Consider the following 21,195-nt stretch of genomic DNA (forward strand, 5'->3'; position numbering starts at 1 on the left):
ACAAAATAAAGTGAGAATTTGAATATTCAATTGCATAAGTATTTGCCCAAGTAAAAAATTGCAAGGCACCCAAAGCAACGCAACTGTATTAAATGAGTGCCTCAATCTATGGGAATAGGTGCATGCTCAGGCCCTTAGTCCATGCACATACCAAGATATGGCTGTGCAGACCAGTGTAAAATGGTTGGTATTGACAACAGACAAAACCCGCTGACAGCCGTTTAAAGTGTTGCATCTCCCACCCAGACAACGTGCATCAACTTCCTACAGGTAAATTGGGGGCGATAGGCGACCTTTAAAATCATTCTTCACCTAAGTAAAGAATCATATATTAAAACCCTATAAACATCAAAGCAGAAAAAATGGGGTTTATAAAGGATAAAGGAATATACTTGGAGCTGTAATAGTAATTGTTTGTTCTCATAACACTTACTCATAGGAGCCTACTATGATCTACTCATTACCAAAACAAATTTGAAAAGGTTGTTCTACTCAATGGGGCTTTCAAAAATCAGATCAGTGCCCTGGTAACCTAATAATGAAGAGGGAATTACATTTTTATTTAATATTTATTTAAACTTACTAAGCAAAGATGGTCCCATTGTACCCATTCATGCAAGATTCAACAATATTTTTTGCCACACTTGAAAATACGGATTCCTGAAAAAGGAAAAAAAATAGAAATAAAAGAGCATTGTGTTGTATTTAAACAATGTCAAATCAGATATCATAATAAATAAATAAAATCCAGTCACCATGCAGAGTACAAGGTCCCTGTATCAACCCTCAAGAGAAATACTAAAGAAAGCAGCAATGGAGGACATTGTTCAACAATAGGCCCATACATTTTTCATACCCAGGACTTCACATAGCCTGTGCCAAGACATATCATAAATATACGGTATGCCAGCACAGCTATTTTCTGGTACTTCCCTTCAAAATCAACTTTTTTCATGTTCTCCTTAAAGTGGCCATATACTGGGCAATAAAAGCTGCTAACTCAGGCCCTCCAGACAGCCTTGGAAACTTATTCTCTCCTTGCATGGGGTTTTTAGGAGGACTTGACCAACTAATATCTGGTTGAAAATTGGCCAGGTACATGTCCAGCTGGTTTGAATTTAAAAGCAAAACAAATATCAAGCCAGATTTAATCATTGGTCCCTGGGCCACTGTGTGGATCAGCTTAATTTGTTGTGGGAGGCCAAATTAGGCATAGATATGTTCACTCTGCAAGGACACCAGATAAGAGTACCTCAATTTGTATAGCTAGCTTCAATCAAAAATGTAAACCTATGTGTGGACCTTTATGTGATCTTTGAAATATGGGGAACGATGTGGGCTGAACTTAGGTCAGATAGCAAACTCTCAATCTATTCGAGAATAATAGATTGAGAATCTATTAGAGAATAGCTGCAGTTGTGTATTAAAGTGATTAACAGGGTGACATTTCATTTAAGCGATATAATGTAAATGCACAATTACAGAATTTATCTATCAGCGACAATGGTGCTGTAAACAGGAATGCACAGAGATGGACTACTGTAGAGGTAAGAACCCATGGAGCGGTTTAGTTGCTCACAATAGACCTCTGCTATCTCGGGAGACTAAACTGCTCCAAAATGGCTTTCTACCGGCAAAAATAGTTGCTGGTGGAAATCCATTTGCATTGCTTCGTTTTCCAACTCCACGCAACTTCGGAATACCAAAGCAATGCGAAGGGCTTTCCATCAGAGACTCCTATTGTTGCTGATGGATAGCCATTTCGGAGTGGTTAGTTGCCCGCCATAACAGAGATCTATCGTGGGCGACTGAAAAACTCTGTGGGTTCTTACCCTAAGGGTGAAGACACACAGAACTACTAGTAGTAGCTACAAAAATGGACAATACTAATAATTTACTGATACGTGTGTTTTAGCACATGCAATTATCAGTATTGTCTATGGCAGGGAATTTTCTGGCATTTTAGCTGCTACTAAATAGCTCTCTGTGTCTTCACCCTAAAATGGTTTATTTAATGTATCTGAACTGCAGCACTATGCTGTCCAGGGAAATATCAAAAAATAAGGGAGAGAGAGAGAGAGACAGAGAGAGAGGCAGCTAGAAAGCGAGTAATTTAAACGCCAGTTGAAAACTGTCACTGCCTAAATCATACTAAAATTCATTTTACTGTATCCTGTCCCTTTAAGTATTTTCAATATCTGAACACGCGCATAGCACATGTATGTTATACATAAAGAACAAAAATAGAAGAAACTTTAGTGCTTTGTCTGTATTTGAATGAATAAAACTTAACATTTAATACATATTGTTAAAAGCGTATATGAATGATTAAATAAATAATAATCATTAAATCAGTGCCTAGTTATTGCAATTTATTATACCAATCATATGGCTGGAATGAATAATCCACAACTCATTCGTTGATTTGATATTCACATTTAATCAATGTCCATGATTCCACAAAATTAATTTATTTACACCTGATAAAATAGTGTGCGACATATACCTCAATTATAAATTGTTGCTGATTAATCAATGTACATATTACAGATTTCATTAGTTTTTATCAGATCCAATTAATCAATGTATATTTTACAAATTTCATTTATTTACACCAAGTGGCAACAGTATTATTAGTATGAAAAGTACTTAAGGGAGGGGTAGGTGCATACACAACCAGCGCTATAGTAAAAATAGATTTCTGGCGGGGTGCGTGCAATTTATACTTGTTATAAGGGGCAAGATAGAGGTCACTAGTTAACCTTAAGCTTGTAGGAACAACATAAGGCGTGGGGGCATTTTACCTTAATCACAAATATGTTCAAGACAGTCATAACGTCAATGCAGTACAATCAAAAATACTAGATCATAGCGTCCACTAGGTGGCCCGCTTTCATATGCTAGCAGTAAGGCACTCTCCCAGCTCCAACCACCATCCCCGAAGAGCGACCGCAGATATCAACTGCAGCCGTGATATAATTATTTTAGCGATCTTAGCAGTTCCCCCAAAGACGCTACTAAATATGAATGTGCCTGCTTAGAAACGGCAGGTAAGGAGTAGCCAAGCTTAAGTCCCCTACCCGCTCCCTCCCATTCAGGGCACGCCTTCCCCCTCTGCTAACTGCGACTATCAAGAGCCGCCTATCCGCCGATTCTTTCTCCTTCGCTAACTGGCATCCACCCATAACTTCACATTTACAAATATATATATCCACCCACACCATACATAAATATATGCCATTTTCAGACAAGATCTAGATAGTATACATTTTCAAACACTGCTGTAAATTCTTCAAAGGCACCTATGTGGGATATGAATACATACTATACTGTATTTTTTAGACTGAAATAATTAGCATATCATTACGGCAAACCGCATACCTGAGTTGCATCTATATTTGCAACATGATCAAAGGTGAATATTTTTGGCTCAGGTTTGGAATGGAGGCGGATTGTGTTGGAAGATAGGGCTGTAAGACATAAACCCTGTTCCCCATCCACTCCAGTCAGGCTTCCCTCCACTGGAGGACGGATCCGGACAAAAACTTTAATAGCATCCCCTTCAGCACTGTAGAAAGGGAAAGTATGCACAAGTTATTTTTGCTATAATGTAAATAATGAGGTTAACAGAATCTTTTAATCTAGCAGGTGTAAAATATGGACTTTGGCTATACAGATACAACCTTGCAAAATGTTTCGTCTTTCTGTCCTATTTCCTAACACATACATAGTTTCCAGAGTCAGTAACTGTAGCAACCAGGAAGCAGACTTAAAGAGCACCTATCACCCTAAATTTGCTTCCCCCATCAGAGGTGGGGGCTAATAGAGCCTGCACTCCAGTTGGGGGAAACAATAGCAATAGTTTTGAGCAAGACACAAGGTGGGGAATTCACAAAAGTGGTGATATTCCGACAAAATAAAAGTGGAGACAGATTTGTCGGATTTTCCACCTAATTCACAAACATCTATCCCCACTTTTGTGAATTTGTCTTTTAAACAGACAGTTTTCAGATTTTGTCGTTTTCCCAACATTTTTTTTTATGAATTTGCCTTAAGCCGTTAGTAAATCTGTTGGTGCCATCAAACTCAGTCCCACATATACATGAGCCTTGGGATACGAATTTTACCAGCAGGATTTTGCATTTTATATGCCATTTGTCATTTCACTTTGGGGCATTTCCTGAGGGGTAATTTTAGTTTGCCCAGGGAAACTATACATCATTTTTTCAGGACAATCTGGGCTTTATAATGTTTTCTATATTTCTGTGTAATGCCACTTCTGTAACAAGATTTAAGGGTCTAAATAGCGTCTTCTCTAGCCCCTACTCATTACTGGCCAGCAGCAATCCGGCCCCCACACCAACATGCCCGGTGAATAGAGGTTCAACAGGACTAGGGCCCACCGGGTTTTTATCCAGTGCACTGTTGGGCCAGTCCAACCCTGTACCCCAATATCCCAGTTTGGGTGCCAGTGTGTATGTGCCACCAAGATGGCTACTGGGAACAGGTGGGGGCCAATGCTGTGAAGCAGCTCTGTAGTTCTGGACATGCTATGGGGGCACAGATAAGTGATTAAAGAGGGGGCACTGCTGCTAAAACTAAAAATTTGCCTGAGAGGCTTTACTTTTCCTTTTAATAAAAATGTTTACAATATATTCACACAAAATGTTGTTATTGCCTCACTGATTATGCTAAAACCAGCATAACAATGCAAATGTGAGGTAAAAACTTTTTATATATAAGATATAAATTAAACTTTTTTTAATCAGTGTTTTACTTGTTTATAAAATGTTAATGAGGCTTTTTGCACCTATTGTTCTAGGGTGAGACAGAAACTTGTCCCCTAACAATAGGCTGCTAATCCCCATTAATAATATTAATGATCCCCCAATGGGCCCCTACCTTAGGTGTGAAATGGAGACTGGGGGAAACCAAACAGCAGAGCTTAGAATTGGACAGTTACACTGAGCTTTACTCCATTTTGAAAATGTCGGGGAAAAATGTTGGGAAAAAATGTCGTTAAAACGTTGTATAAATGTCATTTGAACAACCAAAAAAGGGCTACCTCCACTTTTGTGAATTCCCCCATTGATGGGGGGAATTCACAAAATTTGAGAAAAATATTGAAGATAGATTTGTGGGATTTTCCACCTAATTCACAAACCTCTATCTCCACTTTTGTGAATTTGTCTTTTAAGCAGACAGTTTTCAGAGTTTGTCATTTTCCCTATGTTTTTTTTATGAATCTGCCTTTACCTCTTTGTAAATCTGTCGGTGCCATCAAACTCAGTCCCAAAACTACATGAGCCTTTGGAATAAGGATTTTACCAGCAGGATTTTGCATTTCATATGCCATTTCACAAGGGGTAATTTTAGTTTGCACAGGGAAACTATACATCATTTTTTTTTCAGGACAATCTATCATTTTTTCTATATTTCTGTGTAATTCCACTTCTGTAACAAGATTTAAGGGTCTAAATACCTTATTCTCTAGCCCCTACTAATTACTGGGCAGCAGCAATCCAGTCCGGGGGGAGGGAAGTGAGTAGAGCAGGAACTGACTGCCTGTGACATCGCTAAGCCCCGCCTACCCTATGCATATTCACTGCACTTTAGTCTATCAGGGCCAGGGCCCCAGCCACAAACTGAAGAGTGAAGAGTCTAAACCAGAAGCTGGCATAGGGTCTGGGTAGAGCACAGTTTTCAAGCAGTTATGGACATAATTGAACCCAAAGGTATTAAAATAAAAGCACTTATATTTTACATTATTTTACATGGTTTAGTGCATTGTTAAAATTTATGGTATATGTCCCCTTTAAAGGGCATTTCAACCACAAAAATAATTTTTTGCATAATGAAAGAAAACATAATTCTAAGCAACTTTCCAATATGAAATAATAAAAAATTTGTAGCGCTTTAAACGTTATTTGTAAATGTAATTGCTATTGAAAGCAGCATTTGCTGAACTCCTGGTTGTTACATTTTAAACAATGTTGCAAAGGTCTCGCTTCTCCAGCGAGTCAGGTCTGTCAGGCTGCTGCCTTGTGTTACACTGTTTCAATAGTCTGAGCCCCCAGGGCAGAGAATAGAAAAGGACAGGCAAACACTGCTTGTAATAGCAATTATACGTACAAATAACTCAAAAACCATTACAAACTTGTAATAAACGAATATTGCAAAGCTGCTTAGAATTTTGGGCTCACTTATCAACTTTCTCAGAGAATGTTAATAAATGGAGGATTCATTCTCCCTACTTATTAAACAGTCCCCCTAGTTATCTAGGTCTTGAGCAAACAGCAGGCTTCTCAGTTAGGATACACCAACTGCCACTATGTAGCAAATAAAAAACATCCTATAAGTGGGAGGAGGTAGGATAGCCTAGTTGTAGGGAGACCGCCCTGTGACGACGGGGTTGCAGGTTCAATTCCCTCCTCCGGGGTCCGCCTCGTGACTGCCCTGGGCACGGTCACATAACCTCCCAACGTGAAGATATCAGCCTTTAGAAATGGGCTGGTGGAGCGATGTCCAGATTTTTTTTCAGTGGCTGCATTTACATTTTCCACAAATCCTCTCTTTGCATTTTCAAGGGAATTGTGCTGTCTATGGCAGCTGAAAGCAACTGTCACAGGAAAAATCCGTTTCTTATCACTGGCAATAAGAAGCCAATTGATAGGTGAGCTGAGCTGCAGCACAGGGACAATGGGCAAGTGCATTTTAGGGTTATTTTTGGGAATTGGATTAGGATATATGGAAATAATCATAGAACAGAATCTACACTGGGGAGCGGATAGGAGAGTAATGGAGATATTCCCTGAGCCGTATAATAGTGCCCAGCTGGTATGTAATACAGGAGATATCCTGTGATTCTGTTATCCCCTGCTGGTATATGGTACAGGAGATTCACCCTACTTCTATGCATTATCAGTAATTCTTCAGCCAGAATATAGTTCAGCAGGGGGTACGCTAACCATTTAGCTGTTTTGTCTAGACAACTGCCCCAGTATTGAGTATGTTGCAGGCTACACTGATTCCCAAGCAGCCACGGCTCATGTATCTAAATGGATTACTAATGAACTCTGAGCAGCGAATTGCCTTTGCATCTTTATACAAAATGAATAATAAAGTGGTCAGGTTCCATTTGCCAAAACACTGTCCAGTCAGGGGTCACAACACAAACTGGGGGAAACCAAACAAAACAGCAGATCTTAGAATTGGTCTGACAGTTACACTGAGCTTTACTCCATTTTGAAAATGTCGGGGAAAAAATGTAGTTAAAACGTTGTATAAATGTCGTTTGAACGACAAATTTACAAAAGTTTCTGTAAACTGTCTTTCTTTCACCAAAAACAGAAAAGTGGCGGTTGAGTCAGAATTTAGGCGGATTTCTGTTTGTGAATCTGGAGAAAGTGTTTTCCACCACTTTTACTCCAAAAAAGGGCTACCTCCACTTTTGTGAATTCCCCCCAAGGTGTGTGTGCAACTCACCCACCTACATCACACGCATGATCATAATGAGCAAGTTGTGGCACGTGCTCGTTATGCACATGTGAGTGCTGCAACACGGCTACCGGTAGCTCCTACACGTCACTGTCAGTCTAACACTGTAGGGGGCTATTTTTTTTTTTTTTTTAAAAGACTATTGTTTCCCCCAACCAGAATGAGGGCTCTATTAGCCCGCACCTCTGGTAGGGGAAACAACTTTAGGGCTACAGGTGCCCTTTAATGCAAAGGCAAAGTTAATAATGTCTGATACTATTTACATTTGATACTGTTATTAAAACTTTGTCCTGTCTACATGTATCACTGAAACAATGTAGCAGGAGTCACCTCTTCTACAACCTTGCCAGTCACGTCAAGCGCTACATTTGAATTGTTGAAATGCATCTCTTTTGCTTATTACCTAGGAAGGCAGGGGAGAGGTGGCGTTACTTCCGATGGATCACCTAGAAAACAAAAGGTCTGCAAGTTAAAAAAAAACAAAAAAACTCTTTATTTACAAACAAAAAAGTAACAACTGGATTAGATGGGAAAAAAAACTTTAACTTGGAATGCTATCTGCCAGCTGATTTTATACTGGAAAACGGTTTACTTCCCAAATCTATGCATGCACAATTTTCCCCACACAGGAAACTTCTAATTTTTAATTGTTTTTTTTTATATACAAGTGCATTCCCATATCTAATAATAATAAACCAATGAATATAAATACTGTTTAATTCTACTTTTAGTCAAAAGGATGAAAATAATTTTGATAGATCATGCCTGTTATTGATGATTTAGTCTGCTTTATATTTACATATTTACATTCAGTGCACAACTTATTTAAGCTAAAAGGTTCATAAACAAATAAACAACTCTTTGCCAAAATATAACAATCTAAAAGGGGCACCGGTGTTAGGTCAGTTGATACTGCTATACATCTAATTGTTGCAGAAACCTATAAGCCATTATTCCATATATATCCTTTCCTTGATTGCATTAAAATCACAACCTACTACATGTATGGGACCTATTATCTAGAAACTGGTTATCCAGAAAGCTCCAAATAACAAGATGAGCATCTCCCATAGACTCCATTTTAATGAAAAAGCTTACATTTTTTTTAAACCAATTTTCTTTTTCTTTGTAATAAAAACCTAATTTGTACTTGATCCCTACGCTGATATAATTAATACTTATTGAAGGCAAAATAATCCTATTGGGTTTAATGTGTAAATGATTTTTAGAATACTTAAGGAATGGAGATGCAAATTACAGAAACATCCCTTATCCGGAAAACCCCTGGTCCCAAGTATCCTGGATAACTGTTCCCATATCAGTTTTACATTTTCTGTATGCAAACTCCCATTTTTTATTTTAAAAAAACTTGAATGTGAACATACACTTCCCACTGACTTCTACAGAATCTCGACGGGATTTAACTTAGAAGATTTTTTTTCAATTGATAAATCTCAAAGATTGTGGTTGAAAAATGCAAATTTGAAAATAACTATGTTTTTTTTTTTTTACAGAAAAAAACCAAATCTCAACTTTTAATAAATGTGCCCTAGTGTCAATGAGTTTCTCTCAATGTATTATACTCCTCAAAAATCTTGCTAGTACCATCCAACTCTTCTACTTTTGGCTGGCTAGGACGTTAAAGTGCCAGCTGCAGTTAAAAGGTATGTAAGCCTTTTTAAAAAAAATTGTTTCACGACAGCTCTCCAAAGCAGTCATGCAAAACTTAATGCAATAGGATTCACCAGTTAGAATTCTGTGCCTGCAAAGGACTGTACCTCATGTTTTTATGTAATTTATAGCAAAGGAAACAGCATTGTTGAATGAGAGAATATTGATGGGGTATATGAGCTGACATCATGGTGGCACTGGATGTTTGCTGCCTTACCTACTTGAGTAACTAATTAGCCTTACTTACATTTTGTTATAAAAATATATATATATATTTTTTTTTTTTTGTTTTTTTTCTCCATTGGGAAGCTAATATGCATTTAGAGTACCAAATCTGATGATCACCCAGGCGCAACATTACTCATGGTACTCCCTAGCAGTGGTGGTGAAGTGCAATACACCTCTAACATATACTGTGGTGGCAGATAAGTATAGAATTGTCCTATTTACATTGGTTGTGACATGTGACATGTGTGACAACCTCGGAACCAGTGATATCTGACAATTCTGACAATGACATTCCCCTGGCTTCTGTCCAACCCTACTGACCTCCAACTATTCCATGAATACTTACCGTACTAACATCTCATCAACACATGTAGAGAATACAAAGATTTCAGACTATGTCACAAGGGATTACTGCATAAAAGAGCTGGCGTTCCCGTGATTGTTATACATACCTTTGGTGCCCGGTGGCATCCTGATCTAGCCTTAGCTCTATTGGAGCCGTCACCAGTTTAAATCCCGATACCTGCAGAAGCACTTTTCCTTTAAAATGGCGGAACTTTCAAATTTGGCGCTCCGAAAGTAAGAGCGTCAACACTGAAAGCCCAGGAGCTGTCACAGGCCACGCCCACTGAAGGCAGAACCATTTCTATCTCAGCCAATGTTCACAGAGCCATTTCTATCTCAGGCAGTGTTCGGCCTTACAAACCCCCAGGCGGCCATGATTGTTACTGGAGAACATCATTCGAACGTGAAACCCAGTCACTACATTACATTGACTGGAATTGTCCTCTCCGAGACGCCGTAAAATTCATAGTGTTTTAGGAAGTTCTCAGAGGCAGCGTGCGGCATTGTGGGTATGTGTGTGCTAAAAGCTTATTCCTGATGATTGTTATTGTCGAACTGTTTATTAAGCGCCGACATAAAGCATGTTAATATATCTGCATGAATATGTTATTACATTAGTAGTTCTCACGTTAGAAACCGGGTAGATCATTGGACATATGATCCTGCAATAATAATAAATACATAACTTAAGTTAAAATATTTTATTGTTAGCACCATTCAAATGATGATTGCTTGACTTTAAAACTGGTCACATAAAGTAATCATTCTTATTTATATGGAGGCTTCACATTGTCTGTGGCAGCAATGAACCCAATAACTGTTCAGTTCTCACCATGGGATGTATTTCTCAGAGGGAAAATATAATCCACAACTGAGGGGATTACCCCAGCTCTTTATTCACTTGTATAGGAGGAATTCGAGGGTACCTATGGGTACTATATGTGTCTTAGCACCACTTAGTTGTCTGATAGAAGTGATGCCTGAGTTGGCCTATTGTGGCAGGTGAACATGCAGAGACCTTGTGCTTGACTAGGGTCATCCAAGGCAGATGTTATTTTTCATTTTCTTTTTTTTTTTTTCTCTTTTTCTTTTTATTCTGATGGTGTCATATAGTGAGGGCATTGTACAGGAGGTTCCAGGCAATGGCTTTGGCCCTTTTCCTTTAAAGCGGACCTGTCACCCTAAGAAATAAGTCCAAATTATTTTCTATATTGTTAGTTGAGCAAATTAAACTTTACTTACTCTATATAAATAATATAAATCTTGTTTCCTTCCATCTTGGAATTACTCAATCACAGCAAGCAGGCAGGCACCATTTTGTGGACACTGTTATTAAGGCAAGCTTTGTATCATGCCAAAATCTTGTTTATGTTCCAGAATGGGGGACCAGATGCCCATACCCATGCACTGGCTACACAATTAGATGATGAGGAGGGAGGGGAAAAGTGAGATGTGTAGTGACATCTAGGAAGTGCTGAATGGAAAGCTAAAGTTATTGTCTGCCCCACCTCTATGTCTAAGGAGGGGCAAGCAATATATGATTGACAGCTGTGATTCTTAAATGCCTTTATAATGGGTTTGGATGTGTTAATATAAAAATGTATTTGGGTTTCATGCTTAATTTGAACAGGACTTTTATTATACAGATTTTCATGTCTGGGTGACAGGTCCTCTTTAAAGGAGACTTATTGGATAAATGGGAAAACCCCTAATTTTGTAGGCAATTATGAATATGTTGCTGGTTTCACTTTATGCTAAAAATTAATCCTATCTGTAAAAATGGCCCCTTTATTGGAGCTCCCAATAGATCCTCTCAGGTTCTCTGTCCATTTTTCAAATGAGGGGTGGGCGTGTCCTAATGTTCCCAGCCAGAAGCACAGTAGGAGGGTGAGAGCCAATCACAGCCTTCCAGGCATGCAAGCAAAGACAGGCTTCAGTTCCCTATCAGGTCAGCCTAGCTGCTGATTGGTTCCTATCCTACAGTGCAGTGTGCTGAGAGCCACCAATTGGAGTTGTCCTAGGCAAAGTCAAGCCATATTTTCAATTAGAGATTTCAATATACAAATTTGAGGTATTTCAGTTTTTTTTTAATTTAACAGGTTTGACATATTAATAAATAATAAAGCAATCCATTTTTTTTTATTAAAGTAAGTCTATTTGAATTAGAAAAAACTCTCCAATATACAAACTTGAAAATTGATAAATAAGCCCATGGGAATCTCTATGCTTCTAGTTTCTTTCAATAAGAAATGACCTACAGAACCTCCTGGCTTTTCTAATTCATCTCTGGGTTTTTTTTAACCTATTATAAATCACTATATGTTAAAATTGAAAATGCTGCCAGTGACCCTGGGCAACTAGAAAGACTTATCCTGAAACTTTTTATTTTTGGAAATACTATTTTTTTTATCAGTTGTCTTTTTCGTCAGACCGTCTTTTCTTCATCTTTCCGGGCTCCATTCAAACCACTGGGTAAGTGAGACTTTAACTGGTTTCACAAATCAAGAACATGAAAGATTCTTTGGATCTTAGGTGCAGCACTGCTACAACCTCTTATATTTGACTGATTGTTAAGTTGTCTGTGCACCGGTAGGTATTGGCTGACAACTTTGGCTAGCTATGGGCCCAGAATGATAGACCTTATACCCACATGTCTGATAAGGGACTTGTCAGATATTAATTACATCTGGTTGTTGATGTGTGCATCCCTCCACGTGATGTATTTACTGCCAGAGGACTGAACAGTTTGACCGGCCAGGAACTTGGATCTCCAAATCAGGCAAAGATCTGGTGGCCTGGTCCAAAGAGCAGCTCTACTTGTGTATGGCTTGCTTTACCCTAATAAAGAAACATAATTAGTCACAAAAGATTCCAGTGTAAGGCATCTTTTAAACCTAAATGTCCTTCTGTCGTAGACAAATTTTTAGCTAATCTATAAATATGTACAGGTAAAATTATGATTCTATTTATTGTCATCTAAATCTGTAGTAAATTAACTTCTCTGGGATTGTTTATCTTGTAAACCTGTTATATGTTGTTTTGTTTTAATGGGAAACTAGCCAAGTTCTTTTTGGACCTTCAAACATAAATGAAAAGGCAGAAGTGCAGCAACTGACCGACTGTTCAAATACAAAACATATTTTCACATGGGTTAGTTTGGTAACTTTTGCAATTCAGAAAGGTTGCAATTGATAAGTAAGTGAATATAATTGAATATCAAAAGTGTCAGATTCATTGAGTCTAGATCTTTAGGTTTGTTTGGGCAAATTTGCCTGGGGTAGAATCCCATAGCAACCAGTCAGTGATTAGATTTGTTCAGCCAGCTGCTAGCAAAAATGTATTTTCCGTGTGTAAATGCCCATGTGCAAAATTAGCCAGTGTGTATTTATGCTGCATTTTCAGAACTTGTTTGTAATCTTTCTGGGACATAAATTTCAGTAAATCTTTTTTTTATTCAGTTTCTTGTAGCCATGAGTAAAAGAAATAAAGTATCCTATGTGAAGCCTGTTGAGCCCTCCTTTATTTCCAAGTTCAAGAAAGATGTTGGCTACAAAGAGGGACCCACAGTGGACACAAAGGTGCGTGCTCTACACAGATAGCTGACAACATTTTCATATTGTGAAATGTGTATTTATTTTGATTAACAAAAATTCTTCTTTTGTTTGCTGGGACAAATGGATTGATTTTTTTTTTTTTTTTATTGCATCAGCCCTTATAGAAAACTGCAGTGATGAACAACCATCCCTGCTGGCAACCACTTTCTACTTTTAGGCAATGACACAAGGAGCTACTTGTAGTGGCTACAAAATTGTCAATAATGATAGTTGTATCTACATGTGTTTTAGCAGAGACAATTTTGTAGCTGCAACAAGCCCTTAGACTGATGTCCCACGCAGAGATTAACCAAGTTCTGTCGGGGCTAGGAGTGCATCAGCACGTTGATGTGGTCCTCTTCCTGTTGCCTCTGTCCCAGCAAAGTGACCTCAAGGTGGGCATATTGGGAAAAGATCCACTCGTTTGATGACCTCGCCAAATGAACAGATCTTTGTGTGTATGGCTAGTTTAAAGGACATGTAAACCCCACACACAAAATGTAATCAGTGAACAGCCTCTTTGAAATCTTTCAATACCTGCCACAATGGTTGTCCAGAGGTTAATAGTAAGGCTGCAGTGTCCCCTTTATCACTTAGATTTGCTTCTCCTCCTGTAACCCACTTGGCCCCCTCCCTTTAGGAATTTGCTTTGGCTGTTGGCTTGTGGGCATGCTCAGTTGTTCTAAGCTCAGATTACCAAACACGCCTCCAGTCTAGCAGCCAGTGAAGAGATGGCATTGCTGGTTCCCATAGAAACTCAGCTCTAGCTGTCTGCTTCAATTTTTTTCTTCCAACCAACTCTTCTGAGCTCAGCTCAAACAAAGCAGAACTTTTATCAGAGACATTTGTGCCTGTGTGAGCCTGTATTCTTGGTGAAATGTATGCTGAATAAGGGTCTGTGTATGCTGTTTGCAAATTTAAATGTATCTGATTATGTATCAGAGGAAAAATGGCCACCAGGTGAAAGCTGCTATTTGCTTTATGAAAATGTGATGGTGCTAGCAAACGGAGGGGATATATACAGTACACATGATGCCATTTGGGTGGGGGAGATGTGCCTAACTGATATACATTGTAAGCAAATGTAGGCTTTACATGTCCTTTAAGTCTTTGCCAGCATAAGTCTTCTTTTGTTCTAAGCACTGTTATGAACAAAGTATTTACAAGCCTAGTTGTCAAGCAGCGATTGTGATGACACCATACCATGCCCATCTGAGTATCAGACAACATCCTCTCGTAGGTTATTACGATGATATGAGTTAAGAGGAGTTGTAAGATAGGAGTTGGGCCCAGCCTGCTAGTAAGACATTGACTGCTCAGGTAAGGCTTAAACTGCATACTGAGACACTAACAAACTTATAAAAGCTTGGTGAAATAAAGTTAATGGAAAGTATACAGAGAAAATTAAAAATCATATACTCACAGATTAATCAGGGCAATATTCAAACCCAAATGATATAGCCATATTTAGCCATATTTATTTAGCCACATTTTAAGTCCATTTCCTGCAGAGTTTTTTAGAATGATGACAACTTATTTAAATTAATTTTTCTCTTGATCTAACTGCGCTGCAGAGACAGGAACTTCCCGTACTTGCAGATGACAGTGATGGGAGTGATAAAGAAGATGAACAGCCTCAGGTGGTGGTCCTGAGAAAAGGTGACCTCTCAGCAGAGGAGGTTATGAAAATTAAAGAACAAATCAAAGAAAACTCAAAAGGTCTGTGTATCTGATCTTTCTAAAAACAAAATTCTGATCGCATGTTTAGTGATTAGCCCTTAACAGATTGATTTGCTAAAATAGGTGTGGTAGAACTTTGACCTTTAAACACATGACCATCGGGTTGGAACACTGATTTCCAGCCAGGTCTGATCATTCAACATCTTTTCCCTCCTTTGCAAACATGGAAAGCCTTCCCAGAAATGATATCTATTCAAAGAAGGACCAACCTTTTTAAAAATACCTTGGATTCAGACTGAGATGAAGGAGAGGTTTCTGGACACTTTTAGCCATATAGTATATAAGTAAGTGTATATGTGTAAGTCCATGAGGATAAATATTTAAACCCCACATTCCCTAAGAGATTCAATAACTCATAACTCATAACTATAAAATACCCTACATCATAGGATGCACACTGAGAGCAAAGTCTTGCTGTTCTAGAATTCCTTGTAAGTATTCTTGTTTCTTATTACATATTGGCCTCTGCTGCTGTAGACTTCTCTCAGCTGAATGCATGTAAAAAGGTTCTTTAAATAAAACCCTTTCTATCCATGTTTCAGTTGAGAAATAATGTATGCAGTGACCTTCTTTAGTTCTGTCATCCAGGTATTTTGACGACCTTTGTTTGTATTAAAACTTTGTACCAGAGTAAGAAAATGCATTATACAATGATGAATCAATTTCTGAACACAGTCCTAATAAGAAATGCCAGCCTTCTAATCTTCCATGTGTTATGCACTGGTTGAATCTGTGACTTTAATTGCACTGATTATATTAACACAGTTAACAGAGCAGTTCTGTTTGGCTGTATTTCTTCCTACCCATGCTTATGCATGATGGTTACTTATATAATATAAATTATGTTGTTTACCTATCAGCACATGCTTGTCATTAACAATTACAGTTGGCACATTGAAAAGAGGGCTACCAATATGAGGAATGAAAGCTGCCCATTGAACTGGGTCCAGTTTTGTTGCAGTTAATGCACAGAGCTGCTTTACTATTACCACACAGGCAGCAGCTCTTTGTAAACATTTTTGTGTGTGGCCGGTCTGACCCTGTTTGCCCAGGACAAAGCACTTGCACAGCAGTGACACCAGGGGAGGAAATTCTGGGGGGTGGCAGTGCAGGCACCTGAAAAATAAGAGGTGTTAAGTTCAGGTTGATGGCATTATTTAAGCCTTATTGTGGCTGTTGTCTGTTGGAAATTTTACAGCAGTCCCATTCATTAATATTAACAAAATGAAAAGTTTTTGCTGGAGGAATTAGTTTTTACACTGCTAATATCATGAACATCAAACAGAAGAGGCAAAGGCAACCCCTTTACATTGAAGTAAATAGGTGAAATGTGATTGGCTGTTGGTGGCTCTACCCATATTTTTTCTAACTTTGAACGGCAAATAACCAGAGACTAACTCTGGAAAGTTTAACAACCCTGGCATTAATACTGAAATAATTGCATCAGTTTAAATATAAACCAATGAAATCAAATGGATGGAAATGGATTGGCTGTTAGTGGCTCCGCCCACTTGTCTATCCCTGAATATGTAGTAAGTCATTGAAACCCTGACATAAATAGTGTGAGAAAGGCAGCAATTTAAATTTAAACCAGAAAAATTCAATAGGTGAAGTCTGATTGGCTGTTGGTGGCTCCACCCAATTTTTAAAACCTAAAAATGCAGTCCCGTAATGACCCTGGTGTTAATACTGTGAGAATGGCAGTAGGTTGAATTTCCCCATTGAAAATCAATAGTTAAAATCTGATTGGCTGTTGGTGGCTCCACCCACTTTTTCTACCGGTGAATTGCAGTTACCTGGTGACTAGCTCTGCAAAGTTTGGGGACCTTAGTATTAATATTTACAGAATGGCAGTAGTTTCAATTTAAACATAAGAAGTCTATAGGTGAAATTTGATTGGCTGTTGTTGGCCCTGCCCACTTTTCTAAACTTGGAACGTAGTCACCCAGTGACAAATTGTGCAAGGTTTGGGGACCCTGACATTTAACTTGTGAGAATGGCAGCAGTTAAAATCTCCCTACTGAAAACAATGAAAGAAATGTGATTGGTTTTTGGTGGCCCCACCTACTTTTCTAACCTTGAGTATGAAGTCACCCAGTGACTGACTGTGCAAAGTTTGGGAACCCTGGCATCAAACCAATAAAATTCAATAGGTGAAATCTGATTTGCTGTTGGTGGCTCTGCCCACTTTTTCAAAACCAAAACTGCAGTCCCCTAGTGACTAACTGTGAAAAGTTTGGGGGCCCTGGTGTTAATACTGTGAGAATGGCAGAAGGTTGAATTTCCCCATTGAAAGTCATTACATAAAAACTGGGCTCCGCCCACCTTTTCTAACCTTGAACCGCAGTTGTCTAGTGCCTAACCCTGCTAAGTTTGGGGACCCCAGCGTTATTACTGTGAGAATGGCAGCAGGTTGGATTTCCTCCAAGTCAATAGCTTGGCCCACTTTTGGGCATCCAACAATCATCATATTTTCATTCAGGCTGAGCCCATGACACTGTGATTCAAGTTTGGGGAGTGAAGCCTCAAAGCTGTAAGACTGGCAGCAGTTAATAATAGTCAATGGGTGAAATTTGATTGGCTGTTGTTGGCCCCTCCCACTTTGGGGTCATTCAACAAATGTCGCTGTTTCATTTGGGGTGACCCCATAATTATGTTATTCAAGTTTGGGGGGTGTAGCTTCAAAGCTGTAATTGTGGCACAAAACTACGGGGGTGGGATCACTTAGAAAGCACAAGCAACCTGCTCTGCTATAGGGCAATAGGGCCTCCTGTAGGAGGAGTAGCGTTTAGAAAATGGGGGGCGCTAAGAAGAAGAAGAAGAAGCGGAAGAATAAGCTGAAGTTGAAGAACAGTATGTTGGGGGTTTTCAACCCAACATAATTATGTTATGAGTAAATGATATGACCTCTTTAAACACCACAACTTAAATATGGTGATAAACATAATATGATATATAACTCAGGCTATTTTTGTTTCAGCCCATAGCTCCAAAAAGTGTCCTTTCTATTTCATGCAGGTGAAGAAGCAGCGCCCTCTGATGGAAAGATTCTCTTTAAAAAGCCAGTGAAACGGTTATCAGGTGACAAGATTTCTGGCATTAATGCAAGTTCCACCAAGAAAAAGAAGCAAGAAGATATTAAGGAGACATCAAGCACAAATGCCAGCCAGAAACAAGTCAGAAATAGCAGCTTACTTTCATTTGATGATGATGATGATAATGACGATTAGTTGTTTTATATTGATAGGATATTAAATCACCACTGTTAGCAATTTACGCACTGATGTTTGATGCAGCTTGATTGGCACCCACCTGGACTGGATTTACTGATCTGATCAAATTTTGGCGCTATTACCTGAGCTGTTGGCTAAACATCTGGATGGCTACAGTCTGCTGACCAAAAGGGGTGCCTGTGTGTGGCCAGCTTAAATAGTATAACATGCTGTTGTGAATATTTTACCAACAGATGCAGTTTTTAAAGGACTGCTGTTAACTTGTCAGTTCATATTGGTTACTAGTCCTGGAGGGAAGTTTGGGCCTATTATGGAATAACCCAAATACTCTGTGGTTACGTAGTCTTCTTCCTTAGTGATGTGCAGTCAGCTTATATAGTAGCTTTATTTTTGTGTTTTTGTATTTTTTATTTTTAAATAAACATTAGACTGGCAGTTGCATGAAAATCCTGCCCCCCACCAACAAAAATTGACATAATATTTTAAAGAGGATAACATAGAAATCCCAAGCTTAAATACCAGCGCTAGATAATCCTCCAGTGATTATCTTATTGTTAAGTAACATACTGGGGCTACAGTGCAAGTTTTGTTTGCCAATAATACACTGTAATTCAACTTTAGAAGGGTGTATAGTGCTATTTAAGTGTTCGGAACAAAAAATATTTGTGTAATATTTTTGGCAACGATTGTGCAAAACCAGGAACAGTGAGTTAGTTACAGAGCTGGCAGGATTATGTTGATGTTGCATGAGATGAGCATCAGTTCATCTCTGTGGCTGCTGGACTAGAGCTGTCATTGGGGCTCATTTATTAACACTGGGCAAATTTGCCCATGGGCAGTAACACATAGCAACCAATCAGTGATTGCGTTTTTTCAGCCAGCTGCATGTAGAACAATGAATGCAACAATTTGATTCATTGCCATAGGTTACTGCCCATGGGCAAATTTGCCCAGTGTTGATAAATGACCCCCATTGTGTTTTAAATCGTTGATATTATTTTGGAGAATTCTGGGAGTTGTAGTCCATCAACATTTGGGTAGAACAACAGTGCTGTGGAAGATTACAGTATGTCTTTTTTTTTTTAACAAATTTTTTACATAGATCTCTGACAGAGTATATTAACAAGATTCATTTTCGTTTTGGTATTCAGTTATTGTTACAGGTTTATAGTCCTCTTTAATAAACGCGGATTTTGTGTGCTGTATCAAATGTTTCTTCTCCATGTTAAATAAACTTTTGATACTTTATAAGGTTTGGCTAACACTTTGTCATAACACAAATGAAGAGTCCGTAAAGATGAGAGAGAGCCTCCCCTACACCTTACACTAGAGAAACGGTGCATGAAGTTAATACAGGTATTGGCTCAGTGAAGGAGTGGCAGCATTGTATGAGACAGGATAGTATTCCCATTGTTAGGCTAATACCACAAAGGACGGATTTTCGGCCTACGCAAATATTAATTGTGGTGGCAAAATATGCTCTGTGTGCCTAAAGCAGGACCAGGACTACCCAGTGTCTAGACAGCACACCTTACTGATTTTAGTAAATATGTGTGATAGACAGAAGTGTTTTTGATATTGCTGCCCAGTAACTGTAAAGCTAGTGCCACGCGGAGTGTAGCGCAGCTTTGGTCTTGCACCCAGAAGCACTGCTTTGGCCCGGGTTCAGGCACACACAGTTTATTTCTGCCAGAAACTGCTTGAGTAGTTGAGTTTCGGCTGAAATATGCTGTGTTTGTTTACACCGGGGCCAAAGCAATACTTCTGGATGCAGGCACACCTTTCAGGTTTAAAACGGAGGGGCTGATTCTTGACCTGCACTTATCCACAGGCCAAGAAAATGCCCTGTGTGGTACTAGCCTTAAGTAACAACCTTTAAAACCACTACAGACTAACCCATCACCCTGTGGTGTTAATGAATAATTCCAAGCACAGTAAATGCTGCCTCTACAGATACAAAAAAAAACTGTGATAGATTGGAAACCAGAAGGGAGGTGGACCATGACGTTTTCCATGACATGCTTGTCCTCTAACGACAAAGAGCTAACAAGAACAGGTTTTTGTTTTTCAAAAAGCAGCTTTTCCCTCATTTAATGTATAGAAAATCCACACTAAAATTCCCTACTGCTTTTAAATGCCCGTACTTCATTGTCTGTTGCCATTTAACTGGCTTAAATGAGGCAAAACACAGCAGCATGTTGGAGATACAGAAAGAGATGAATCTCCCAAAATATTGCCAGCATGTAGACGTCATCGCGTCATGCCTGTGTTGCCAAGTAAGTGGATGTTTATATGTATTGCTAGCTTTATTGGGACATTACAATTACTTTCAGAGGCCGTAAGCTGACGTGAGGACCTCAATGACACTTGTATTTGTATGATATGATTGGCTACATATATGTACAACATTTATATTGGTTTTACTTAAAGTAATGCTCTATAATATCTGGCTTTAGAGATCCCATAAAGGAATTTGTATGCAATATATTGCTACCCCAGCAGCTTTAGGAACGTTCTAGAAATCTGAGGCTTTATTTGAATTGCGTTTTGCTGTAGATTATGTATACAGTAATATGGTAAATATGTAAAGTATTCATTCATTTTTTTTGTATGCTTTGCAGCCATAAAAATTAAAGACCTGCACCCTTCTTATTTGTTGATACAACGGAAGCTTTAGAAAATGAAGCTCTTAAAAAGCAGAATAACTGTATTGCTTAGTTGTTTCCTATTAATTATATTTAAAAGACCTATATGTAAATAATATCTGCAACTTCGTCTTTAGAGCTAAATATCACAAATAAGGTCTGAAAGAATATTCCGAAGGCGGCTGTGTAACTCATGATGAGCAGACACTGGAGCAATTTCTCCTGCAGGTGGCAGTAGTGGAC

The 21,195-nt window shown here is 38.7% G+C and overlaps 2 protein-coding genes across 4 annotated transcripts in view; one reads left to right on the top strand and one right to left on the bottom strand.

The window, feature by feature from the left end:
* Nucleotides 1–10,005, bottom strand: part of kif15 (kinesin family member 15) — a 44,377-nt gene extending 34,372 nt beyond the window's left edge. The window contains exons 1-4 of the mRNA XM_012965518.3: nucleotides 9,849–10,005; nucleotides 7,901–7,943; nucleotides 3,382–3,568; nucleotides 584–660 (exon numbers count right to left, since the gene is read on the bottom strand). Of these exons, the coding sequence (XP_012820972.2) occupies nucleotides 584–660; nucleotides 3,382–3,568; nucleotides 7,901–7,943; nucleotides 9,849–9,867 (326 nt within the window). The 5' untranslated portion in view covers nucleotides 9,868–10,005. The remainder of the gene's footprint in view (nucleotides 1–583; nucleotides 661–3,381; nucleotides 3,569–7,900; nucleotides 7,944–9,848) is intronic.
* Nucleotides 10,006–10,092: 87 nt separating this feature from the next.
* Nucleotides 10,093–19,555, top strand: kiaa1143 (KIAA1143). 3 transcript variants are annotated; one of them, XM_012964672.2, is made up of 4 exons: nucleotides 10,093–10,250; nucleotides 13,200–13,319; nucleotides 14,909–15,053; nucleotides 18,093–19,555. In XM_012964672.2, the coding sequence occupies exons 2-4, from the start codon at nucleotides 13,212–13,214 to the stop codon at nucleotides 18,302–18,304; spliced, it is 465 nt and encodes a 154-aa protein (XP_012820126.1). In that variant the 5' UTR covers nucleotides 10,093–10,250; nucleotides 13,200–13,211; the 3' UTR covers nucleotides 18,305–19,555.
* Nucleotides 19,556–21,195: the final 1,640 nt, after the last annotated feature.

The sequence above is a fragment of the Xenopus tropicalis genome, chromosome 6, assembly GCF_000004195.4.
Source record: "Xenopus tropicalis strain Nigerian chromosome 6, UCB_Xtro_10.0, whole genome shotgun sequence".
Taxonomy (NCBI): Eukaryota; Metazoa; Chordata; class Amphibia; order Anura; family Pipidae; genus Xenopus; species Xenopus tropicalis.